This window comes from Embiotoca jacksoni, unplaced genomic scaffold (genome assembly GCF_022577435.1).
Source record: "Embiotoca jacksoni isolate LCO1_2020_lvr unplaced genomic scaffold, fEmbJac1.0.p SCAF_11, whole genome shotgun sequence".
NCBI lineage: Eukaryota > Metazoa > Chordata > Actinopteri > Embiotocidae > Embiotoca > Embiotoca jacksoni.
Window position 1 is genome coordinate 10791871 of NW_027185241.1, and position 19541 is coordinate 10811411.

The 19541-nt window shown below is 45.0% G+C and overlaps 4 protein-coding genes across 7 annotated transcripts; all 4 read right to left on the reverse strand.

Annotated features, from left to right (window-relative positions):
• Nucleotides 1-23: 23 nt before the first annotated feature.
• On the reverse strand, nt 24-4428 carry kdf1a (keratinocyte differentiation factor 1a). The gene is made up of 5 exons (XM_069139865.1): nt 4287-4428; nt 4097-4191; nt 2680-3758; nt 2194-2268; nt 24-1390 (listed from the first exon to the last, which is right to left on the reverse strand). Exons 3-5 carry the CDS (start codon nt 3737-3739, stop codon nt 1305-1307), a joined length of 1221 nt encoding a protein of 406 aa, XP_068995966.1. The 5' UTR covers nt 3740-3758; nt 4097-4191; nt 4287-4428; the 3' UTR covers nt 24-1304.
• A 427-nt stretch (nt 4429-4855) lies between these two features.
• LOC138194417 (trophoblast glycoprotein-like) lies at nt 4856-6893 on the reverse strand. Its single transcript, XM_069143139.1, has 2 exons — nt 6628-6893; nt 4856-6396 (listed from the first exon to the last, which is right to left on the reverse strand). Exons 1-2 carry the CDS (start codon nt 6885-6887, stop codon nt 5427-5429), a joined length of 1230 nt encoding a protein of 409 aa, XP_068999240.1. The 5' UTR covers nt 6888-6893; the 3' UTR covers nt 4856-5426.
• Nucleotides 6894-8123: 1230 nt separating this feature from the next.
• Nucleotides 8124-10742, reverse strand: LOC138194418 (transmembrane protein 222-like). Its single transcript, XM_069143140.1, has 6 exons — nt 10594-10742; nt 10257-10341; nt 9830-9861; nt 9624-9720; nt 9415-9545; nt 8124-8217 (listed from the first exon to the last, which is right to left on the reverse strand). The coding sequence occupies exons 1-6, from the start codon at nt 10710-10712 to the stop codon at nt 8130-8132; spliced, it is 552 nt and encodes a 183-aa protein (XP_068999241.1). The 5' UTR covers nt 10713-10742; the 3' UTR covers nt 8124-8129.
• Nucleotides 10743-11507: 765 nt separating this feature from the next.
• wdtc1 (WD and tetratricopeptide repeats 1) lies at nt 11508-18964 on the reverse strand. Of its 4 annotated transcripts, none has more exons than XM_069143137.1 (16): nt 18914-18964; nt 18153-18327; nt 17940-18023; nt 17748-17794; nt 17134-17245; nt 16043-16230; nt 15770-15952; nt 15595-15689; nt 15335-15450; nt 15118-15193; nt 14927-15020; nt 14644-14814; nt 14323-14558; nt 13815-13983; nt 13214-13406; nt 11508-13073 (listed from the first exon to the last, which is right to left on the reverse strand). In XM_069143137.1, the coding sequence occupies exons 2-16, from the start codon at nt 18216-18218 to the stop codon at nt 12876-12878; spliced, it is 2028 nt and encodes a 675-aa protein (XP_068999238.1). In that variant the 5' UTR covers nt 18219-18327; nt 18914-18964; the 3' UTR covers nt 11508-12875. The 4 variants fall into 4 exon arrangements, with proteins under 4 accessions (XP_068999238.1, XP_068999239.1, XP_068999236.1 ...); XM_069143138.1 differs by lacking the exon at nt 18914-18964 and adding an exon at nt 18716-18907 and having other exon boundaries at nt 18153-18234; XM_069143135.1 differs by lacking the exon at nt 18914-18964 and adding an exon at nt 18716-18907.
• Nucleotides 18965-19541: the final 577 nt, after the last annotated feature.

Sequence of the window (19541 nt, forward strand, 5' to 3'; positions counted from 1 at the left end):
CTTAAAATTCTAACCAGATTTTTATAATTGTTTATTAACAGCAAATAATAATAAACGTATTCAGTGTCACTCTTTGGTTAACTTTAAATGTCTATCATTAGACAGTTGTTGTTGTTGGCAACTGCTGGGACAGCTTTGTCATCTAAAGGAATAATACTTAAAGTCTTAAAATAAATCTTCAATAAATATATCTTCACCTAGATATGTTTATCTAGATGAAGTAGGACTTCAGGACAGGTTGATGAAATCAGGCTGATTTTCTGCGCTGCTTCAACGCGTTGCAATGAATGACAAAGACAACCCTCAGGATTTTATTTCCTTTTTGTCAAAACCAGCCAAACGGGTTTCTTCTTTTGCTGAGGGTGGAAGAAAAGAAAAGAAAAGAAAAAAAAAAAGCCTGCCTGCTCCAACACAGTGACCTCAGGGAGATGAGTCTGACAATCCAAGAGATAAACAGGAAAAGTAGGCTAAAGAGACAGTACCAGAAAGGCCTGTGAAGGAAAGAGTTGTTGATGTACGCGAGCAAATACATTGCTGCAAAACAAATGGGGCTGCTTAAATTCAGACTGCATGAACGTACCATTTTGGCTTGTGTGGAGAACAAGCAGCTCTGCAAGCTTAGAGCAGCATGTCAAAGTTGCTGTAAAGCGACGTGACTTAAACACCGTGACTATACATGAAGCTATTTCCTTATTGAATAAATATGAAAAGGCCTAAACATGGAGATTTTTATTTTGATAAAAATAGGACTTATTGGTTAATAAAAAAAAAAATGTGGCAAAATGCCACCAATGGTTTAACAAACCACCGAGTAACAATGACTTAAAAATATGTACATCAAAATATGGCTTATCAATACATTCAAAACAGGTCAAAACATGCATCTCAGGAGTCTAGAGGAAATGGCAGGAGGCAATAAGCTCACACAAATATACAGTACATGCTCAATGGCTTGCACAAACAAGAACAAGAATGAGGACGGTTATGTTCTACCATCCGTCTCTGTCCTCTGGCCTCCTGACTGCTCAATTTGCGTTGTCATTCTTGTGCAAACAACTTTAAACACTGCACACGTGTTCACAAAAACCTGTTGTTAGAAAAAATAAATCTCATCAGTGGGTCGTTAGTCGGAGAGACAAAATGTCTTTGAATTTAAATGACACTCCAATAGCAAACATTAGCCGGACCACTAAAAGGAGAAGCACAACCGCCCAGGTGCTCCGCTCAGTAACAGCAGAAGGATGAAATAATTCACATCCTTTGTAAGTACAGGTATTTTTTATTTTTTTTTCCTGTGCTGCCTTTCAGAGAAGCAAAGGAGCACCTGAAGAGTCCATTTCAGAGTCATGATGGTAGGCCGAGTAGGCTGTGGCAGTGCCGGAGGAGTACGCTGCAAGAGGCAAAAATACTATTTAAATGCATTGAAAATATAAAACAAAAAACATAGCAGTAACAGAAACAGTCAACGCAGCAGATGTTTTTATTTCATGCACAGAAAGTGAGACGTGAAACTGTGGAGTTTAACCCAGGACGCTGACAAATTCCCCGGCCGCAATGTGAAAGTTGCAGCGAGACAATGTGGTGTACACTCGTTCAAAAGACATGCAACGGGACACCCCATCTTTTTAACAGCCTCTTTGCAGAACAAGAACAAAAAAAACAACAAAAAAAAACAGAGCCCGCTGCGCTGTAATCCATCTGTAACCCAAGTCGTTTGTGAAAATGACAAAATAAATCAGGGGACATTATGTGGCATATATTTAATGTGACTCGATCTGCCGCTCGAGCAGGTGGTGTAGCATGTCCGCTGAGCTGGAGGGAAGAATGAGGCGGGCTGATAGGAGGGTGTTGGGTGGCAGGGGTGGGGAGGAGGCCTCTAATGAGTAAGGGATTGTAATATGCAGAGAAAAGGGCAGGAATGTGGGGCTTTTCACGGTTTAAAAAAAAGAGTGGTATGTTACCGGAAAGCAGAGAGGAGGTGAGAAAATGCCTCCAGCTGCAGCAGATAATAATGGGTCACAAACGAGGGTGGTGATTATACCTCAATGAGCGGGACAAATGAATATCGTAGCTCTATTGGCACAATGACTGTAATTCGTATGATGATAATGTGCCTTAATCCGTCGTACGTGCATTCGCATCGACCCGAAAGGGTCCGTGTGGCTGCAGTGGAAAATCCCCACATGTACTCACCTCTCCCGCTGTAGTGTCTCATTTTCCTTGCCAGCTCGTCTGATGGCGTCTGCTCCGACACTTTCACCTCGGGACCTGCGGCAGGGGACAAAAACAATTAGCCAGAGTGAACACATAGGGACGAGTGGCAAAAAAAACAAACGGGATCTCATTTTACGATAAATCTGGTCACCTCTGCTATTGTGCAACATTTTCGCAGACGGGGAACCTGTATCGACTTGCCTCAGATTAACCTCTTGTTATTAGGCCACTGCCTGTAAAATGCCTGGTGTATTAGGACTTAAAAATATGAGCGAAACAAAAGAGCTGCAGCAGCGTTCCAACAGACGCCATGAGTCATGGAACAAAGACAGCTCAGATGATTGGTATATTTGTTATATTTGGCCGGGTGGAAGTGAAAACAGTTGTCTCACTGCGTTGTAAATGTTTACGCGCCATTCAATATTACGGTGTATTGGTTTTCAAACTGCAGCACGGTGTTCTTACAGTCGCTGCTCATGAAGGTGGTGGTCATGGTCTCGTTGCCGCTGTCGGGGAGGGTCCCGTCGCTCCTGCCGTTGGGACGCTGCCCCGATGTCGACTGGTGGCTCTTGTTCTTCTTGCCCTTCCGCGTGCTGATGCGGATGACCCCGTGCACCAGCTTGCACTCGGCCTCCTGCTCCTCCAGGTTGTAGTCCTGGGCGATGCTGTAGATGAGCTCGCTGATCTCGTTGGTCTTGCGGGAGAAGGAGGAGTCGGAGGTGCACTTGGCCAGCTGGTCGATCTGATGCAGCGCGTAAAGCTCCAGCAGCTTCTTGGTGATGAGCGAGTCGATGTCTGTGCCCGTGTCGCTCAGGTCGTCCAAGTCATAGTCCTCACGGGATAGCAGGCTGGTGTTGCTGACTGGCCGGTGGCTCTCCCCTTTACCCGTCACTCGGGTCCGTTTGGGGGCGGCGACCGGATACCGAACCGTCTGACCCGCTATGCGCACGTCCGGGTAGCGGAAGCTGTCACTTGGTGGCAACTTGGAGGCCTTGGTGACCTTGCTGGACTCCAAAGGGATGCCGCACGTGGGGTTGGTGACAGCCATGCCGTTGGGAGGGTGAGGCTCGCTGCCTTCTTTAGGGAGATGGTCTGTGGAGCTCTCGTTCATCGGCAGGCAGGGCTCCCGGCTGCCATAAAATCCACAGGTCAGTACGCAGCAGATAAGAGCCTTGCAGCCGCTCCAGCCCATAGAGGCGCAGGAGCCGCAGGCGCGTCTGCCGGGAGGCCCGCCGTCCGCTGAGCCTGGAATAAATCCTATAGTCTCTGAGCCCCGTGCCGTGCCATTTCGCGGGTGGGCTCTGCTGCCGCCGTACTTGCTCTCCGAGCACCGGGAGTGATCAGCGTGGTGCTCGCATAGATGCTCCCCATGAGGATCCTTGCAGGAGTCCTGGCTGGCCGTGCTCTCCCTGGATGGAGTCCGGGTTTGTCGGTACTTTTCCACTCTTGAGCTGGAGCCGTGGTGCTTGTGGTGGTGGTGGTGGTGGTGGGACGGCTGGGGAGGCCCTGTGCTGTGGCCAGGCATGGCTCAAAATGCCCGGGACCTGCAGGTACGGCAGAGGAATGTTTAGAAACAATAACCTGGCGTTAACCTCCCCTCTGTTGTTGACAATTCGGACTTGAGGCATTTAACGCACCGCGGACACGTTGCTCTCCCGCATTTAAATCTCTTGAGGTTTTAAACCTTCAGCCTCCAGTAAAGGAACCTGCCTTCATTTATTTTCAGAATGTAAATAAAACTTGAGTGCATCGCTTGCTGGCGTGATAATAACTCATTCCGTCGCGCCCATAATTTGACCTATATGTGCCAAAAGAACAGCCAACACCAAACCTCGTTCAACATTTCACCGTTTTGAACTTAGCTCGCAAAGCGTTCACTTACTGCATAAGAGGAGACGGTTGTGGTTGCGTTTTATCCCAGAGAGCTCGTCCGGCGAGCAAACCGCGGAAGTCTCGGAGAGGAAACTTGTGATCGCGCTTCAAACACAGAAAGAAAAGAACAGTTTTTTTCGACCGCCCACACATTTCCAGGTGATCTTTTACTTCCTACAAACGACAAACTTTTTGCCAACCTTGAAGCCTGGAGTCCGGCGGCTCGAAGAAAAACACAACCCCGACTCAGCTCATTCGTGTCGTCTTTCTTTTCTTAAAGCTGACAAGTCTTGCGTTGCCGACAAGTCTCCCCAATGTTTGGCTTATTACCTGCGGCTACAGCTAATCCCAAATCCAACACCCACCCACAGGTGAGTCGTGACGTCACGCATGCGGATATAAACGCGCAGAGGAAAGGGAAAAACGAGATGGGAGGATGAACGTCGGGATTGACGGAGTAAAAAGCAAAGGGATACATGTTGATCACGTAAAACTTCCGTAAACAGGCTGTAGGTTGCAACGAACACAACGCGCTGTTAATAGCCTTACTCACCTCGTAAATGAAGCACGCAGAGGTGCAACAGCTGCCAGCATCTGTATTTCCAAACAATATATTTCATTCTGCCCTATTTTTTTTTCCCCTGCATGGAAGCACTTCATAGAAGGGCCACCTCACCTGGAGGAAAAAAAAATACGAGTCTGAGCTGCGTGGTGCAATTCATTGCAGTCACAATAACATAGTACAGCACAATAAAGTTAGATAGCCTGCAGCAATTTTTTTTATTCTTATTTCATGGAAATACAAGTTTTATATCATACTAGCTTTCTATTCCTTTACATATAATAATACAGATCACATCATGAACAGTACTACACACAATAATAATCAAATTTAAGGGCATTTCTCTTCTATGGGTTACTGAAACCTACATAATATTATATTATTATTATTATTATTATTCTAAAATGTAATGAGTGACTATGGATTAAAGATTGTTAGGTCAACGCACATTTCCCATGCCATTTAGCTGCCATCTATGTTATTTTTAGCAAGTTGTCTAAAGTTATGATACAAAAACAAAAAATACAATAAACACACACAGAGATGGGCTATCTCGAACATTTGAATGCTTTTGTTCTTATAAAAATGTATGATAAAAACACAATACTAGTTTACAGAAGTGCCTCAAAAACACAAAGGCACTTTTTGGGGGGAAATTTATATGTTATAACTGCAGATTATACAGGAGGCAAAAAACATCAAATCAGTGGTAAAACACCCGCCATACTGTAAACTATTCACATCTACTTCATATTATGTCAGTTATTTTATCTAAGGATCATAAGTTTACAGGAGGGGAGGTTGTCAACTGTTTGAATTGTGTGTCTGCGGGAACCTGGACAATACAGGTGTCATTTGACAGCTGTTGTGACAGAGATATTCCCAGATGCCTCTGTGGCCTGCTGCTCTGTGCTGAGATGTGCCTGAGCCGAGGGTCCGAGTCTATCTCGTACCTATAGTGATACCCCTCCAGAACGTCCTGACACGCATCTCTCATTTCATTGATCCATTTCTTCATACCTTTGCGGTTCAGGTAGAGCACCAAGAGAAAAACCATGCCCACGAACCCCAGCACTAGCACCAAAAAGACGTAGGACGTCTGCAGGGTGAGGTCAGTGACCTGTGCAAGGACCGGAGCAACACACCCATTGGCCTGGACACTGAGCCCTCGCAGGCGGGTGTTGGTCAACCCGTCTGGTGAAGCACATCTCACAGCATCCACGTCTACCTGAGCTCTTGTTTTATTCAGCCATGCGACAAAATTGTGGATCTCACAGGAGCAGGTGTAGGGGTTGTTGCCGAGAAGGATTCTGACGTCCCCGAGCTTCTCCAGCTCCTGTAGAGCGTCAGCCCTGAATGTCCTGAAGGTGTTGTGCGTCAGGTCCAGCATCTGCAGATGATTCAAGCCAGAAAAGGTCCCACTGTAGACGGCCACCAGAGAGTTGTTAGTGAGGAGGAGCTGCTGCAGATTGGGAAGGTGGGAGAACATCCTGAGGGGCAGCAGGGCGAGGTTGTTCCCGGAGAGGTCGAGGCAGAGGAGCCCCCCGAGGCCACCCCAGCGGAGAGCCGTGGTGAGGTCCGTCAGGGCGGTGAAGTTGTTCAGTGAACGGCTGAGGTTGAGTTCTTGAAGGGGGCTGTCGGGTATGCTGAGAGCCTCTGGATGGATGAGTGCCAGCTGGTTGCCACTGAGGTCCAGGAAGCGCAGGTTGACGAGGACGGAGAAGGTGTGGGATGCCATCTCTGTAATCCTAAAAAACATCACTAACACTGTAATGTCTGTTCTGAGACATTTTCACATTATTGTCATGCTTGAAAACAAATGCATCTCAGCATACTGCCAAACTGAACAAATTAAAACCCCATTCACAGAAAGAGACGTGATTTATTTATTATTTACACATCAAGAAAGTCAGTCATTTTAATCCAAATATAACTTTATATACATGAGTTAAACAGAAGAAACAAACAGACATTCTCACCTGTTATTGCTTAAAATGATGTTTGTGACATTCTCCAGCTCTGTAAACGAATCAGGTCCGATGTGCTGTATATTATTCCCTGTGACGATGACAGTTCTGGCATTTACTGGAATATCTTGTGGCACTGTGAGCAGAGCTGTAGAAACACATTTCACCGTGCGGGTGGCAGCAAAACACTCACAGCCAGAAGGACACTCCAAGCACTGGTATGGTGCACAACAAATAATTCCCAAAAACACAAGGAGTGCAAAAACACACATCTTGAAATTACAGCTAATTAAAAAAAACAAAAAAACATTTAACACACAAAAGTTTGAGTTACAGAGTAAAAACAGGGATCCCAGTGAGTTAATAAATCCAGTGTTGTCCTAACCTTTTGTTCTCACAAACTAATCGAATACTGCAGAGGTGGCAAACACTGCACGCTCCATCACCAGTCCCTCCTCATCTGCTCCACTGTGGGAATAGAGGTCCCCCCGTAAATTGATGGTAGTTCATATCACACAGAATCTGCCGGATGAAAAAGGTACGTAGTTCCCTTAAAGGTACAGAGGACGATTAGGGCGTCCACAGCCGGTGATCCACATCAAAGTCTGCCAGGGGACACATGAAAAGGCTTTGCATCCAACAAAAAGGAACTTACAAAGACAGAAATATGAAACTGTTACAGTTATACAATAATTCAATAATGCTTATTCAGATGCATAAAGCAAACCAATAAAATACAAAATGCATAAAAATGTAATGTCGTATTGCTCGTAGTTATAACAACATTCGAGCATGAGGATGCAAAGTTGGAAAGCATTAAATTTCTGTCTGGAGAAAAGGAATTAATAACAATGATAATAATAGAAACACTTAACACATCTGTCTGTACACACCAGAAGGAAATGGATCTAAGGAAGGACAACACCACAATTTTTCACATATGGGTCTTCCATCATTCTATCTTTGGTCGCGGCTCATATCTCTTAGACAAATAATTGATGAATACTTTCAGCGTTAAGATTTCGTGATCCATTTTGGAGTGATTTATCACTGCAAATGTACATTAGCCGGTCTGGAAACACATTCATCATTGCCATTCATAAAAAATACATCTCTGCGACTCCGACGCATTGCTCCACTGTGGCGTTATCAGGAGAAAATCATCTTACTTTCATAATAAAAACACAGCGCCCGCTATGTGAAAAACAGTACTTGCGTATGATGAGATGATTTGCAGATACTGTGGTGTAACTTATGAATAATAATACTAAAGAAAATCACTAATAACATAAAAGTGACGATTAATTTCAAAACTACCCACAAACAGCTAGACTTTGTCCTTAAATAACCTCCTGGAGTCTTAAGTTGCTCGAGATCACAACAGGCAATGCAGTCCTTCATTTAGTCTTTTCTGTACTAACAAATGTCCAGTCAAAACACATCATTCACATCAATGACGATGTATAAAGTACAACCAAAATTTGTGAGTCATCTCGTTGTACTGCTCCAACGTGTTACTGTAGGTTGAATGTGAGGATGAACGTGGCGAGGACTCCGCACAGCATGAAGCAGGGCAGCCAGGTCTTGAGGAATGCAGCCCAGCTGAAGGATAGAAAGAGGGTGAAGTGTTAAGAGTAAGTCATCGATGCCTGGATACAGTGAGTGTGTGGCAGAAGAGGGTAAAACGCTCTTTATTTTGGACAGACAAGGACATGTGAGGTGTGTTGAGGTATCACACGGTCCAGGCTCTTTACTCCCAGAGGCCCACGGCTCTGCTCTCTCGCAGCGGCTACGCCCGGGCCCGCGTCCTACTGTCCTATCCACCCAGCCGGCACAGGGAGCCCCAGCGGAGAGGTGACCTCCAGCGGTGACAGAGAGGGGAGCGCTGCTGTCAGTGATGAATTACCCGACTCCCCTTCTGTTTAAAAGACTCCTGCGCTGTGGGAGTGTTGTCTTTGCAGAGCCAGCGCAAACTGTGACGCCATCGCTCTCTATGTGGGTCAGTGGAGAATAATGAGGGGGGTTCTCTGAGCCATATGTCGCTTAATGCTCACCAGCATCCAGCAGCAGAGCATTTGAACAGACTGTGGACTTGTTTGTGATGGAAGATGTTTCAGGTGTGTTCGGTCTGGTATTGTCAGGAAACCACATCTTAATTTCTAATTCTGCAACAGCTACTCTTCCTTCCTGCCGTCGTCTGAAGGTCTCAGGTTAGGGGGTGTCACGTGTTGTACAGAATGTGTAACCTATTCAGTAAAATCAACTCGACTTGATGACGTAAACCCATGTGATCAGCGCAAACAAGCGCAGGAGGAACGCAATTTAAAATCCAAACATGATGAACAAGTTTAGAGTAAAGGATGTACTGTAGATGTGCTATGCGCTGTAGGTCAAGTGGTGAGAGTGTGGATGGTTGGAGGGTAGCTGGTTCGATCCCAGCTTCTTTTCCCCACATGTTCAAGTGTCCTTGAACCAGACACTAAAAGTCACACATTGCTCCGGATGTATGTAGGCGTGACAAAAAAAATGAATCTGCTGAAGGACTGTAATGTACAGCTGTAGCTGCAAACACAAGGACATGAATCATGGTTTTATCTTGGTAAAAGATGATACCGATCTAGCTTATAATATGGACGATATGTTCAATGTTGGGGCTTTTCAGTAAAAACACAAAAACCCTCTGAGGCAAAAAAAAACAAAAAAAAAAACTTTTGAAGCTGCAGGACTGCATGGTAGGCTCAGTTCAGCATTGTTCTTACAATGCTATAACGAGTGGCCTAATGAGGCTGAAATATTTACCTCACATGTTTCCCGTGAATAAGGGATAGCACACACAGGTTCATCATGTTCCACGATGAGCTGTTGTCGTAGCGCATGAGGTTGAGGGCCATGGCGACGTGGGAATGGCAGTTATCAAAGCACAGATTGTGCTTCAGTGAGACAGAAAAAAGTAGTTATTATATTAGTAAAGATGCGGAAACATGTATTTGTTTTAAATACTGTCTTACCGGCCTGCATTTGTATTCCTCAGATGCATCGTTTACTGCTTTGTCCCATGTAGCTGCGCCATTACCACAAACTTTGTCCTCATCCAGCTTCCAATACCTGCAATATCAGTAATCAATGGATCAGTGTGGTAATTTTAGAACGTGAACTGGTGTGACCTACTAGTTGAAATACTATTAATATACAATATTCTGATTAATAAGCTTACTTTGTTGGTCTACCAAACCCCATGTTGTCCTCCTGGAAAGAAAAACACAAGTTTTATAAGCATGACTCCAGAGCTGCAATGATCAGTCGATTATTTGATTTGGTAATCAACAGAAAATTAATCGCCAACTATTTTGATAATTGTTTTGAGTCTTTTTTTTTTTTTTTTTAATGACAAACGGTGGTTATTTGGGATTTGGGAAACCCTAGTCAACCATTTTCTGACATTTAAAGACCAAACAGCTAATCAATTATTAAGAAAACAGTCGATAGATAAATCCAAAATGAAAACAATGGTAATTACAGCCCTATAATCTTACACTGTGCTTATGCCGGAGTTTGCTGTGGAACCGAGTGGGCTACTAATAGACACAGAGATTAATTTATGGCCTACTTGAGGTGATTTGGGTTGCAAAAGCTATTCTTACCGAGACAAAGTACGATCCTGCAAAATCTCGTATGACCCCGGTGGAAGTGCAGATACCCATGTGACCAATGAAGGGGAGCACCCACCTGCAGGATGCATGGATACACACAGTACGACTTCATGCACGTTTAATCGTGTAGCGGAAAAGAAATGCAGTGCATTTTATCGCAGCACGTATTACAAGGAAACAGATGCAACGAGCGGCGGAGATAAATCTGCTTCATTTTAATCTGACGTTTGCAAAATAACAAGCTGCCGCGCCAAGCCGAGCTGCAACGCTCAGCTGTCACGTTCAACGCTAAACCAGCAAGATCAGAAGTAAGGCATTCGCTTCTTACGATAAAATGGGAATGGGTGTCCACACAATGCAGTAGGGGTAGCGGCTGGTTTTTCTGTCGGGTTTTAAAAAGTCACCGTGGTAGCTCATCATTATGTCGACTTCGTCCGGCTCCGCCATCACAACCTGGAGTGACGGGAGGGGGGGGGGGACGACGACGACAGTGACGTACATCCAGCGCCGAGCAGCGCGCAGGAGGCAGAAGGCACGCAGACGACGCCTCCGCCGGGAACCAACCAGCGGTCGGTCCTGGGACGCGACACCGTTCATCTGTGCGTCGACTGGTCTGTTATCAAAGGGTTATGAAACTTTTCACCAAAACAACAAAACCCATCAGTTTTGTTTTTTTATCATTTGCATTTATTTAAATCCTTTTTTTTTTTTTTTTCAATCGTTGTTTTACTACAGAAATGTTTACACTGCTCCGAGGACAGGCAAATACTCCCGAGAATAGATATAGCGTGGCTCATTTTACGACTTCATGTTTAATGTCCTGTTTAAATCGACACATCATTTTTAGCAGACTGTTATCAAACATCTGCAAAAAGCTCATATGGGAGCATCTTCTGGCCTATTTGGCAGCACACGGTCTCAGCTCCGCCAGCGGCGAGCCTCCTCACTAGTATACCCTCCACTGCTCCTAAAGCTGGGTCACCTCATTACTGTACAGTGTATGGGGAAGGGTGTGCTCCCCTAACTACTCATGCTTGTGATGTACTGTGCTCTCATTTGTTGCCTGGCAGTCAGCAAAATCAAAGAGTGGAGCAGACAGATAAATGAGCAGAAGTTCACACCTCACCTACCGTATATCTTCCTAACCTAGATAGTATAGTGGCCGTGCAGCTGTTTCTGTTGTGTAACTGATACACTAAGAGGGGGAAACAATCTGTCACTGATGGAGCAAAACGGTGTAAACAAGGTGTAGAATAGTTTTATTCTTCATTTTGTTTGCAACAAATGTTACAGAAGTCCTCGAAGAAAAACAAAAAAAAATCTCAAATGAAAGAAGGTAAATCACGTGGAAGTGCGGTGATGCATGTTGCTGAGGACCCATTCACTGACATTTATCCCACTTGAGGGTAAAGAAAACCCAATGAGCTTGTTTTCTGAGCAACGGATGAGATGTGGCTGTGTTATTTTGTTTGCCCACTATGGTCAGAGAAGCCTCATGCAAGCAGGACTGAACACCTGACTGCAGCAGAGGATTAATGCTTGAGCCACGCAGCTAGTGGGCAGGAACCCTATCGCCACTAAATACTTTATCATATACCACAAATCAGCATCGGTGTCCCACTTATACCCAACAAATATTTGACAAGGACATTTCATGTCAATGGACGTGTGCAGTCGACGGAACTGAAACAAAAAACTGTATTAGAGTTCTTTTTATTTTTTTTTTATTCTAACAAATATTTCTTTGTCGATATCTTGTTGCCTTGTCAATAATCTATAGTAGTAAAACCTCTGAACTAAAGAGGAGTCAAAATTATGTTTCGATGAAACAGAAATCAAACACAAATCCTTGGCCATTAAAACAATAGGTGGCAACCTTTGGCAGAAGAAACCCCTTGTTTTTCCTGACAGTCGTAAACTAAACAAAGCGCAAAAATACATTTCATTGTAACAGAACTGGCAACGTTCACAATTTGAAGAGTTACAATGAATTCTCGGCTTCCTGTGACCAAAAACCCCAACTGAAAACGGGGTCAGGCCTAACTTAGAATCGGTGACTTGGGTATGCAGAGATGAGCGGGCACTGTGACACTCGGGTCCATCTGTAGAGCAGACGGGAGATGCAACGAAGACCCGTTTACTGGTCAGTGATCTGATCCTCCACGGAGAACGCTGCGACCGGCCGGCCACACTGACCTGAAAATATGTTGCGCGACCGCACGCTTCTCCTTCTACTGCGTCTCTCCAACATAAACCTGAGGAGGGATAAGTGCTGAGCTCCTCTTTCTTTGTGAGAAACTGTGGCGTGACGTGGAAGGTGCTCTCCTCGAAGGTGTCCCCCTGTTGCCACAGGGTGGAGGGACCGGCTGAGGCGTGGTTGGTGCTTTGAAGGGGCGAGAAGGGTGTCTACCCTCCATGAATTCCTCTCCCCAGGGTGGTCTCCACCGGTCCTCTTGTAGGACAGGGGAGGGCGATGCATAGTACAGAGATGTGACATGACATTCACTCAATGTTCTGTCAGGCAAGGGGGGAAATTAAGATTGAAACAGGAGCTGGGAGAGTGCTTTGTTTCCTAAATCCATTTTACAGAATGGACGACTGTTTATTGGTTTAGCTGGGCCTGCACTGTACTTGTCCCTCTGAGTTGTCTTCCTCATCTGAACCATCTGGGCCAACACCACGCAGGCCTGTGATGCGGTAGCCCATGTTAAGCAGCATTACCTCCAGTGGATCCGCGTTCATACGCCGCTGATTCGCCTGAGCGGCTCCCTCCATGTCCTCCACTACTCGCCCGTTGTCACTGTCCGACTGCAGTTAAGAGTAAACGGAAGTGATTGAATGTAAATCCCATGAATCATGACAACTAATCATGACGATGCCTCATTTTCAATTTAAATAATTTCAAGACAAAACATAAAAACAAATACGTAGACGTATCCTTTGTTTACCTCCGGTCTGGGGTTCCATAACCGAACCACGGGGTCAATGCCACTAGTAGCCAGAAAGCAGTAGCTGGGGTGAGGCTGCAGGCAGTTGACTATGGACTCATCGCCCTGGAGGATCCTCACTAGATTAGTCGTCTCCTTCTCCCAGATAAAGAAAGAGCCGTCGTCTGAGCCGCTGACAATGTACTGGCCTTTGCTGTAGAGAAAAGGAAACCATTCAGATCGGCCTGACGAGCCATGTTCCTGGGACATGAGACATTTACTGGGGATTTAAATATTTACTTGGAAAATTCTTCAGCCGTTTAACATTGAACTTTAAAAAAAAAAAAAATGTATGGAATGCTTGTTTACTTCAGCGTACAGATGTGAACATGGACTTTCCCAGCTGAGGTATAAAGGGAACTCAGCAGGACAATGCGGTATACAAAGCTCAATGAAAACCGAAGCAAAGATCTTAATTATTCAGACTGGTTAACAAGATACTGTGATAGGAAACCAGATGAGGTGAAGGTTAAGCAACAGTAGCGTGTGATATTCTTCCATCACAAAGCTGAAGACTGCCCCCTAGTGAGGCGCCCGAAGACTGACAGTGAGATCAACTGACCTCCCAAAGAAGTTGGCCTCTTTGATATCGGTGGTTGTGTTACAGTGGCCGCAGTATCTGTGCTTGTAGTCGAAGCTGCGCTCTCTCAACACCAACTCCTCCTCAACGATGGACTCTTTCCGACTGAATGAGTGCAATCGAATGGAACTGTTGGTCTTCTGAACTTCAGCTAGTGAAGAACAAATAAATCGTACTTTTACCAGAGTGGTTAACGCACATTTGTAAATAAACAAAGACTGTCTATTAATGCTAAACTAATATATATATATATATATATACACACACACATAGATGCACATGTACAGCACAGCTGTTTGCTTACATTAACAGGAGATCTAAAAAAAACAACAACATTTGTTTAAGCTAGTATGAAATTACCCTTCTTACTGTACATACAAACTTTCTTAATGTTTTTTTGTTTTTTTTAATGTTCATTTCAAGATCCAACAATCTACGTTACTGTTTAACAACCGAGAGCTACAGCAAATACCATTCGACTCTTTCCCACCTGATTCTGTCTCGAAGAAAAGAGCAGCCTTGATGTCTTTATCTAAGGCATCGCAGGCACTACTGTGCGCCTGCTCTGGAAACTTTCCTTTGAAATCTTCCAGACACTCCAGAGCCTCAGCCACAAACGTCAGCTCAAACAGACAACGTGCCAGCCGGAAATGTGCTTTCAGATGACCGGGGTTCAGAGTCAGAGCCTTCAGACAGTCCCTGAGGGCATCATACTGGTCTCCATCCCTGGGAAGCACACACGCAAACATTAACACGCGTTTCCAAAGCCTTCAGGTAGACGCAATGTGCCGATGATAAAAGTGACACCTACCACTTGCGTTTCATATAGGCTGCAGCCCGGTTCCCGTACAGCATGGCGTTGCGGCTGGCCTGATGAATACATAAACTGTACAGCTGGATGGCCTGTGTCCACTGCTGCCGAGCAAATGCGTCATTCGCTTGTTGCTTTATCTGCTCCAAGTGAGGAGGGAGCTCCGTAGAACTAAAACAATGACAGGTGAGGAAAGAGTAAATACTTACAAATAACTTCACATGTGCAAATTCAATCTGTGTGGAAATAAAAAAATGATCCAACGGGTAAAAAACAACAATACCTGGAGCTCGTTTCGCCTCTTGCAAAGTGACTGCGGCTGGATGGCAAATAAATTCCATTGGAGACGCCATTGGTTGTCTTTCCATTCTGCACATCTGGAGAGTTTCAGAAAGTACCAATATGTCATTAGATACCATCCTTTATGTGAGTCAGAGTAAGTATTGCTTGTTAATACGGACGCCGTGGATCTACCTGTTGATGATTGGCATTTTTTTTGAAGAAAGAAGGTATATGGCCTCTGTTTAAATGTCAAGTCAAATAAATACACCTGGAAGAACGAATAAAAGAAAACAACGCTTCAAAAATTACTACAACACATCAGAAAGGGAAGGAAAGGACACAAAGAGAATGGTGCTGTGAGCAGAAATCAACAACTCCTCTCGCCACTCTTTATTCTGAGATGCGTTACCTGTTCCCCTCCCATGTTAACAAGCAGCTCGGTGCCATCGGGACTGAAAGTAACATAGGTCGCCACCAGGACCCTCAGGCGGGTACTGTAGTCTGGGAGTTTCACTGGCAGGTGGCCTGAAGCATTCAGACAGAAGGTGACGTTACACAAACACATCCTTCCAGCACATTCCCTGATGTTATATTACTGTGGAGGATAATGGCAAAATAAATGAACCCATTAAATGATTCTGATACCAGACAATTTAGCCATAAACACACCAGCAACATAATACTGCAACGCTCCATCCGGGATGGGCTTCTGCCTCTCACAGAATGTGTGCACGGCTGCTGATGTATTCTGATTCACCGATTTCCTGTGAGACGAACAAAAAGTTTAAAACCCTCGGTTGTCGAAAATTCATTACCACAGAGTGACGTGAAAAACTCAATAAACCTGTAGTTGTGAATCATCCTGATGTCGTAGAGGCGAACAAAAGGCCCGGTGGCGCCCACAGCCAGGTAGTTGTTGTCACGCGGGTTGACAGCGAGACACTTGGCTTCAACCAGCTGACCACAGAAATCTGTCAGGTCAATGAGCACCTCAGAGTGTTTGCTGCTCTCTCTCAGGTCGTACTGTCTACAGCGAGCGAGGGGAAAGTGAACGTCACAAAATGCACCTTTCACATATCTTTCGACTTACTTCCCTACCCGATCCCTGGGATCTGACCTGATTAAGCCGTCTTCCGCCGCACTCCAGAAGGTATTGGGCCACATGGGTGCTGTGGCAATGCGTTTTACTCTGTTGGTATGATCAGAAAACATATGGATGGTTTCCTTCACTGTCAGGTCATGCACATGGACCTTTGTGTCGGCTGCGCCCGTTACCAAAATCCTGTCCCCGGAGTGAGGGAGGAACTGTGCGGAGAGACAAATACACCGGAGAGCTGATAAGCACAGACACAGTGTTTCACGAGCTTGGTGGTTCACATATCGTCAGTAACCACAGATTAAGACATTCCCAAGGTGTTTACGCACTTATGCTCACACTAGTTATACTTTACATTTCCATCTCAAAATGATACCACCACATTATCCTACACGAACATGTTTCCTTGTGTGTTACCTCAAGACAGAGCAAAATGTCTTCACAGCCTAACTTGACAACACAATGTAGCTCAGCAACACAATCAGAGGGGCTCTGAGGGGCTCTGAGGGGCTCTGAGGGGCTTTGCCCGCTGGCATAACGATCTAAGATGCGGACCCAGAAGATGATGGGCCATCGGAGTATTTAAGGACAGGCCTTTTTAAAAAAAAAAAAAAAAAAAAAAACGTTTTGACTTTCAGATTATCCATCCGTCACTGCTGCCAAGGCATGTTGTTTTTCGGTGTATATATACACCATCTTCCCACCGTGTGCACTTATGGTTTTGAGTCAGAGTCTATTTTATGTGTCTTTATTTGTCGTTATTGAAATGTTCCAATACCGCATGTTTTATTAAAAGGTAAATATTATTTCTACCCATCACTTTGGCCTATTTAATTAAGTTGCTTTATTCTCAAAAGATACAAAGGAAGAAGGTGTGCTGGGAAATGCTAAACTGTGATATGACGTGTGTGCGGTGGGGGTGGGGGTGGGGGAGAGAGGAAGTGGCCGAGAAAAGTATTACGATGCGGGCTTTACCGGCCTCTCAATGCAGCGGCAGTGATACCATGACATTATCAATATGTACGTAAATGCGGCCAGCGTCAATAATTTCAGCCTGCGTTGCCCCGTGCCACTCCATGCTGTGCATCCATGTGACGATCAGTTCTTCTTACCTTTACAGAGAATATATTTGCAGCATGACCCGTGTGCATAGTTGTAATCTTCTTGTGTCTGAATGGATCCCAGATGATGGCATGTTGATCGTCTGAGCCTGAAGCCAGAAGACTGAACGCAAAAAGAATCACAAAGCAAGACAAGTCAAGCAAGCCGAGGCCCTTCAGTAACTATCGCCATTTAAAATCGTATATTGCGAGACACGCCGGGGTTTACAATTGCTTCGTGGTTTGATTGCGTGCGTTAATAGTTATTACCTCTCTGCCTCTGGTTCAGGCGGTAAGACGAACAGCATCAGTTTTAATGAGCTGAAGCTATCGGTAGATATTTCCTGCCAACGTCTTTTCTGATCGTATGTAAATTACTTTGTGTTTTAATTCAGGCACCTCATTGAACATCGAAGGTGTCAAGAACGAGGTCGATTAAAAACGTACGGAGACATTTTTCGACGCAAACACGGCGGGGCCTGCTGTGTCATCTTTGGATATTAAGAGTGCGGCGGCAACATTTAAAACGCCGAACACGACAACGTACTAGTTTCATCTGGACACATATCACAGCTACAAAAGACGTTCGACACGGTTGTACGAGACGTCAGGATCCGAAGACTTACTCTCCTCGTTCGTTCCACTCCAAACAGTTCACGCAGCCGGTGTGACCCTGTGGAAACACGTGGTGGAAACTGTCAGATGAAAGACACGGTAACAAACAAACGGAGGCATCCTGTCCTGTTTTCCTTCTTTCTTACAACTCTGTGCATTTACAAGGAGAGAGTAGCTGAGACATGCTTCGCGTTGTCAAAGACCTGAAGTTCAGCTTCCAATCCAAGTCTCTTGATGAAGGGGTCAGTGACGTGGTAGATCTTCTGGAAGCCGGATGCTCTGTTGTCCTGAAGACACAAACAAAACATCTCCGTTAAGACTTTTGCGGAGGGGGGGGGGGGGGGGGGGGGGGGATCCTACTTTTAGACATTTCCGTACACGAGAACACGTGTCGTCGTCTCGTTTGTTTTCCTCACCCTGATCTGCCTGTGCAGGATATCTCTGGTGATGTTGACAGCAGTCATGGCCTCACCGCAAAACATAAGACGAGGTTCTGGGCTGGAGGTTTTCCGGGGGAGGAGGAGGAGGAGGAGGAGGAGGAGGGGGTCAGAGCTCAGATGACATTTACTCGTTTATGTCTTGTGACCAAAGCTGCAAAGACGTCGAAAGCATTAAAAGGCAGAAGAGACCACGCACGCTAGACAACTTCAACGGGGAGGCTGGTAGTAATAAAACAATAAATAAAAACGAGGATAAGAGGGACGTCTTCAGCAGGTATTTGAACGACGTGTTGTTTCAGAAACGAGACGAAACAATCGTCAACGAGCACCGAGCAGGCGAGTCCATTAGCTACCCGGCTAACGTTAGCGATGCAACTCTTGTTCGTGCGACAATCGTCTAGTTTGGCAAAACTCGTCGGAACAATTACTTCGACGTGAAGACGCCTCGTCCGCTCACCGAGACCCGTTGAGCCGCCGACACGCGTGACACGTCGGGCCTTTTTTAAGAGACCCGTCGCTGACCGAGTAGCTGTCGTTACCTCGCTAGCTAAACAAAACGTCCACTTCGCGAAACGTTTGACATTTTGCGACGACTTCCGTTTTTCTGCGCGACTGTAAAATGAAGCTCGTCGCTTCCCTTGAGCTGAAGATCCTCCTGTCGACACGTGTCCGTTCAACAAAAGTGAGAGATTTACACTGTGTGTGTGTGAGTTTGTTGACAGGATCCTCGCTAATACCTTCTCTGACTTGAACCCTCCTCTCGGACGTGATGGCGTCACTTTGTTCAGACACCCGAAAGAGGCCAAACACTTCCGGTCCCCGTGGATTTCAGAATAAAAGCATTCTCCCCTAAAAAAAAACAACAACAAAAAAACACTGCGACTGGCGCTGTGACTAGATAGTGAACGGATGTATTGATTTCATGCTGGAACATAAAAAGCTATTTAAAGCCGAATAGGGTGTCAAAAAAAAAATAACGGTCTATACGATGATTTATGTGATATTAAATAACACATCTGATCCCTCGTTTAACTTGAAATGGTTTAATAAATAATAAGCAGTCCGCTGTGGGACAATCCACTCTGTTGTAAATTAACAAATAGACTAAAGGGAGTCATTCAACTTGATGTAGTGCTCACAGAAAAAAAAGAGACAGATCAAAGGTCTGACCAGACTATACTATATTATACTAAACTATACTGTACAATACTATATTAAACTATACTGTACTGTACTATACTATATTATATTATATTAAACCATACTGTACTGTACTATACTATATTATACTAAACTATACTGTACTGTACTATATTATATTAAACTATACTGTACTGTACTATATTATATTATATTAAACCATAC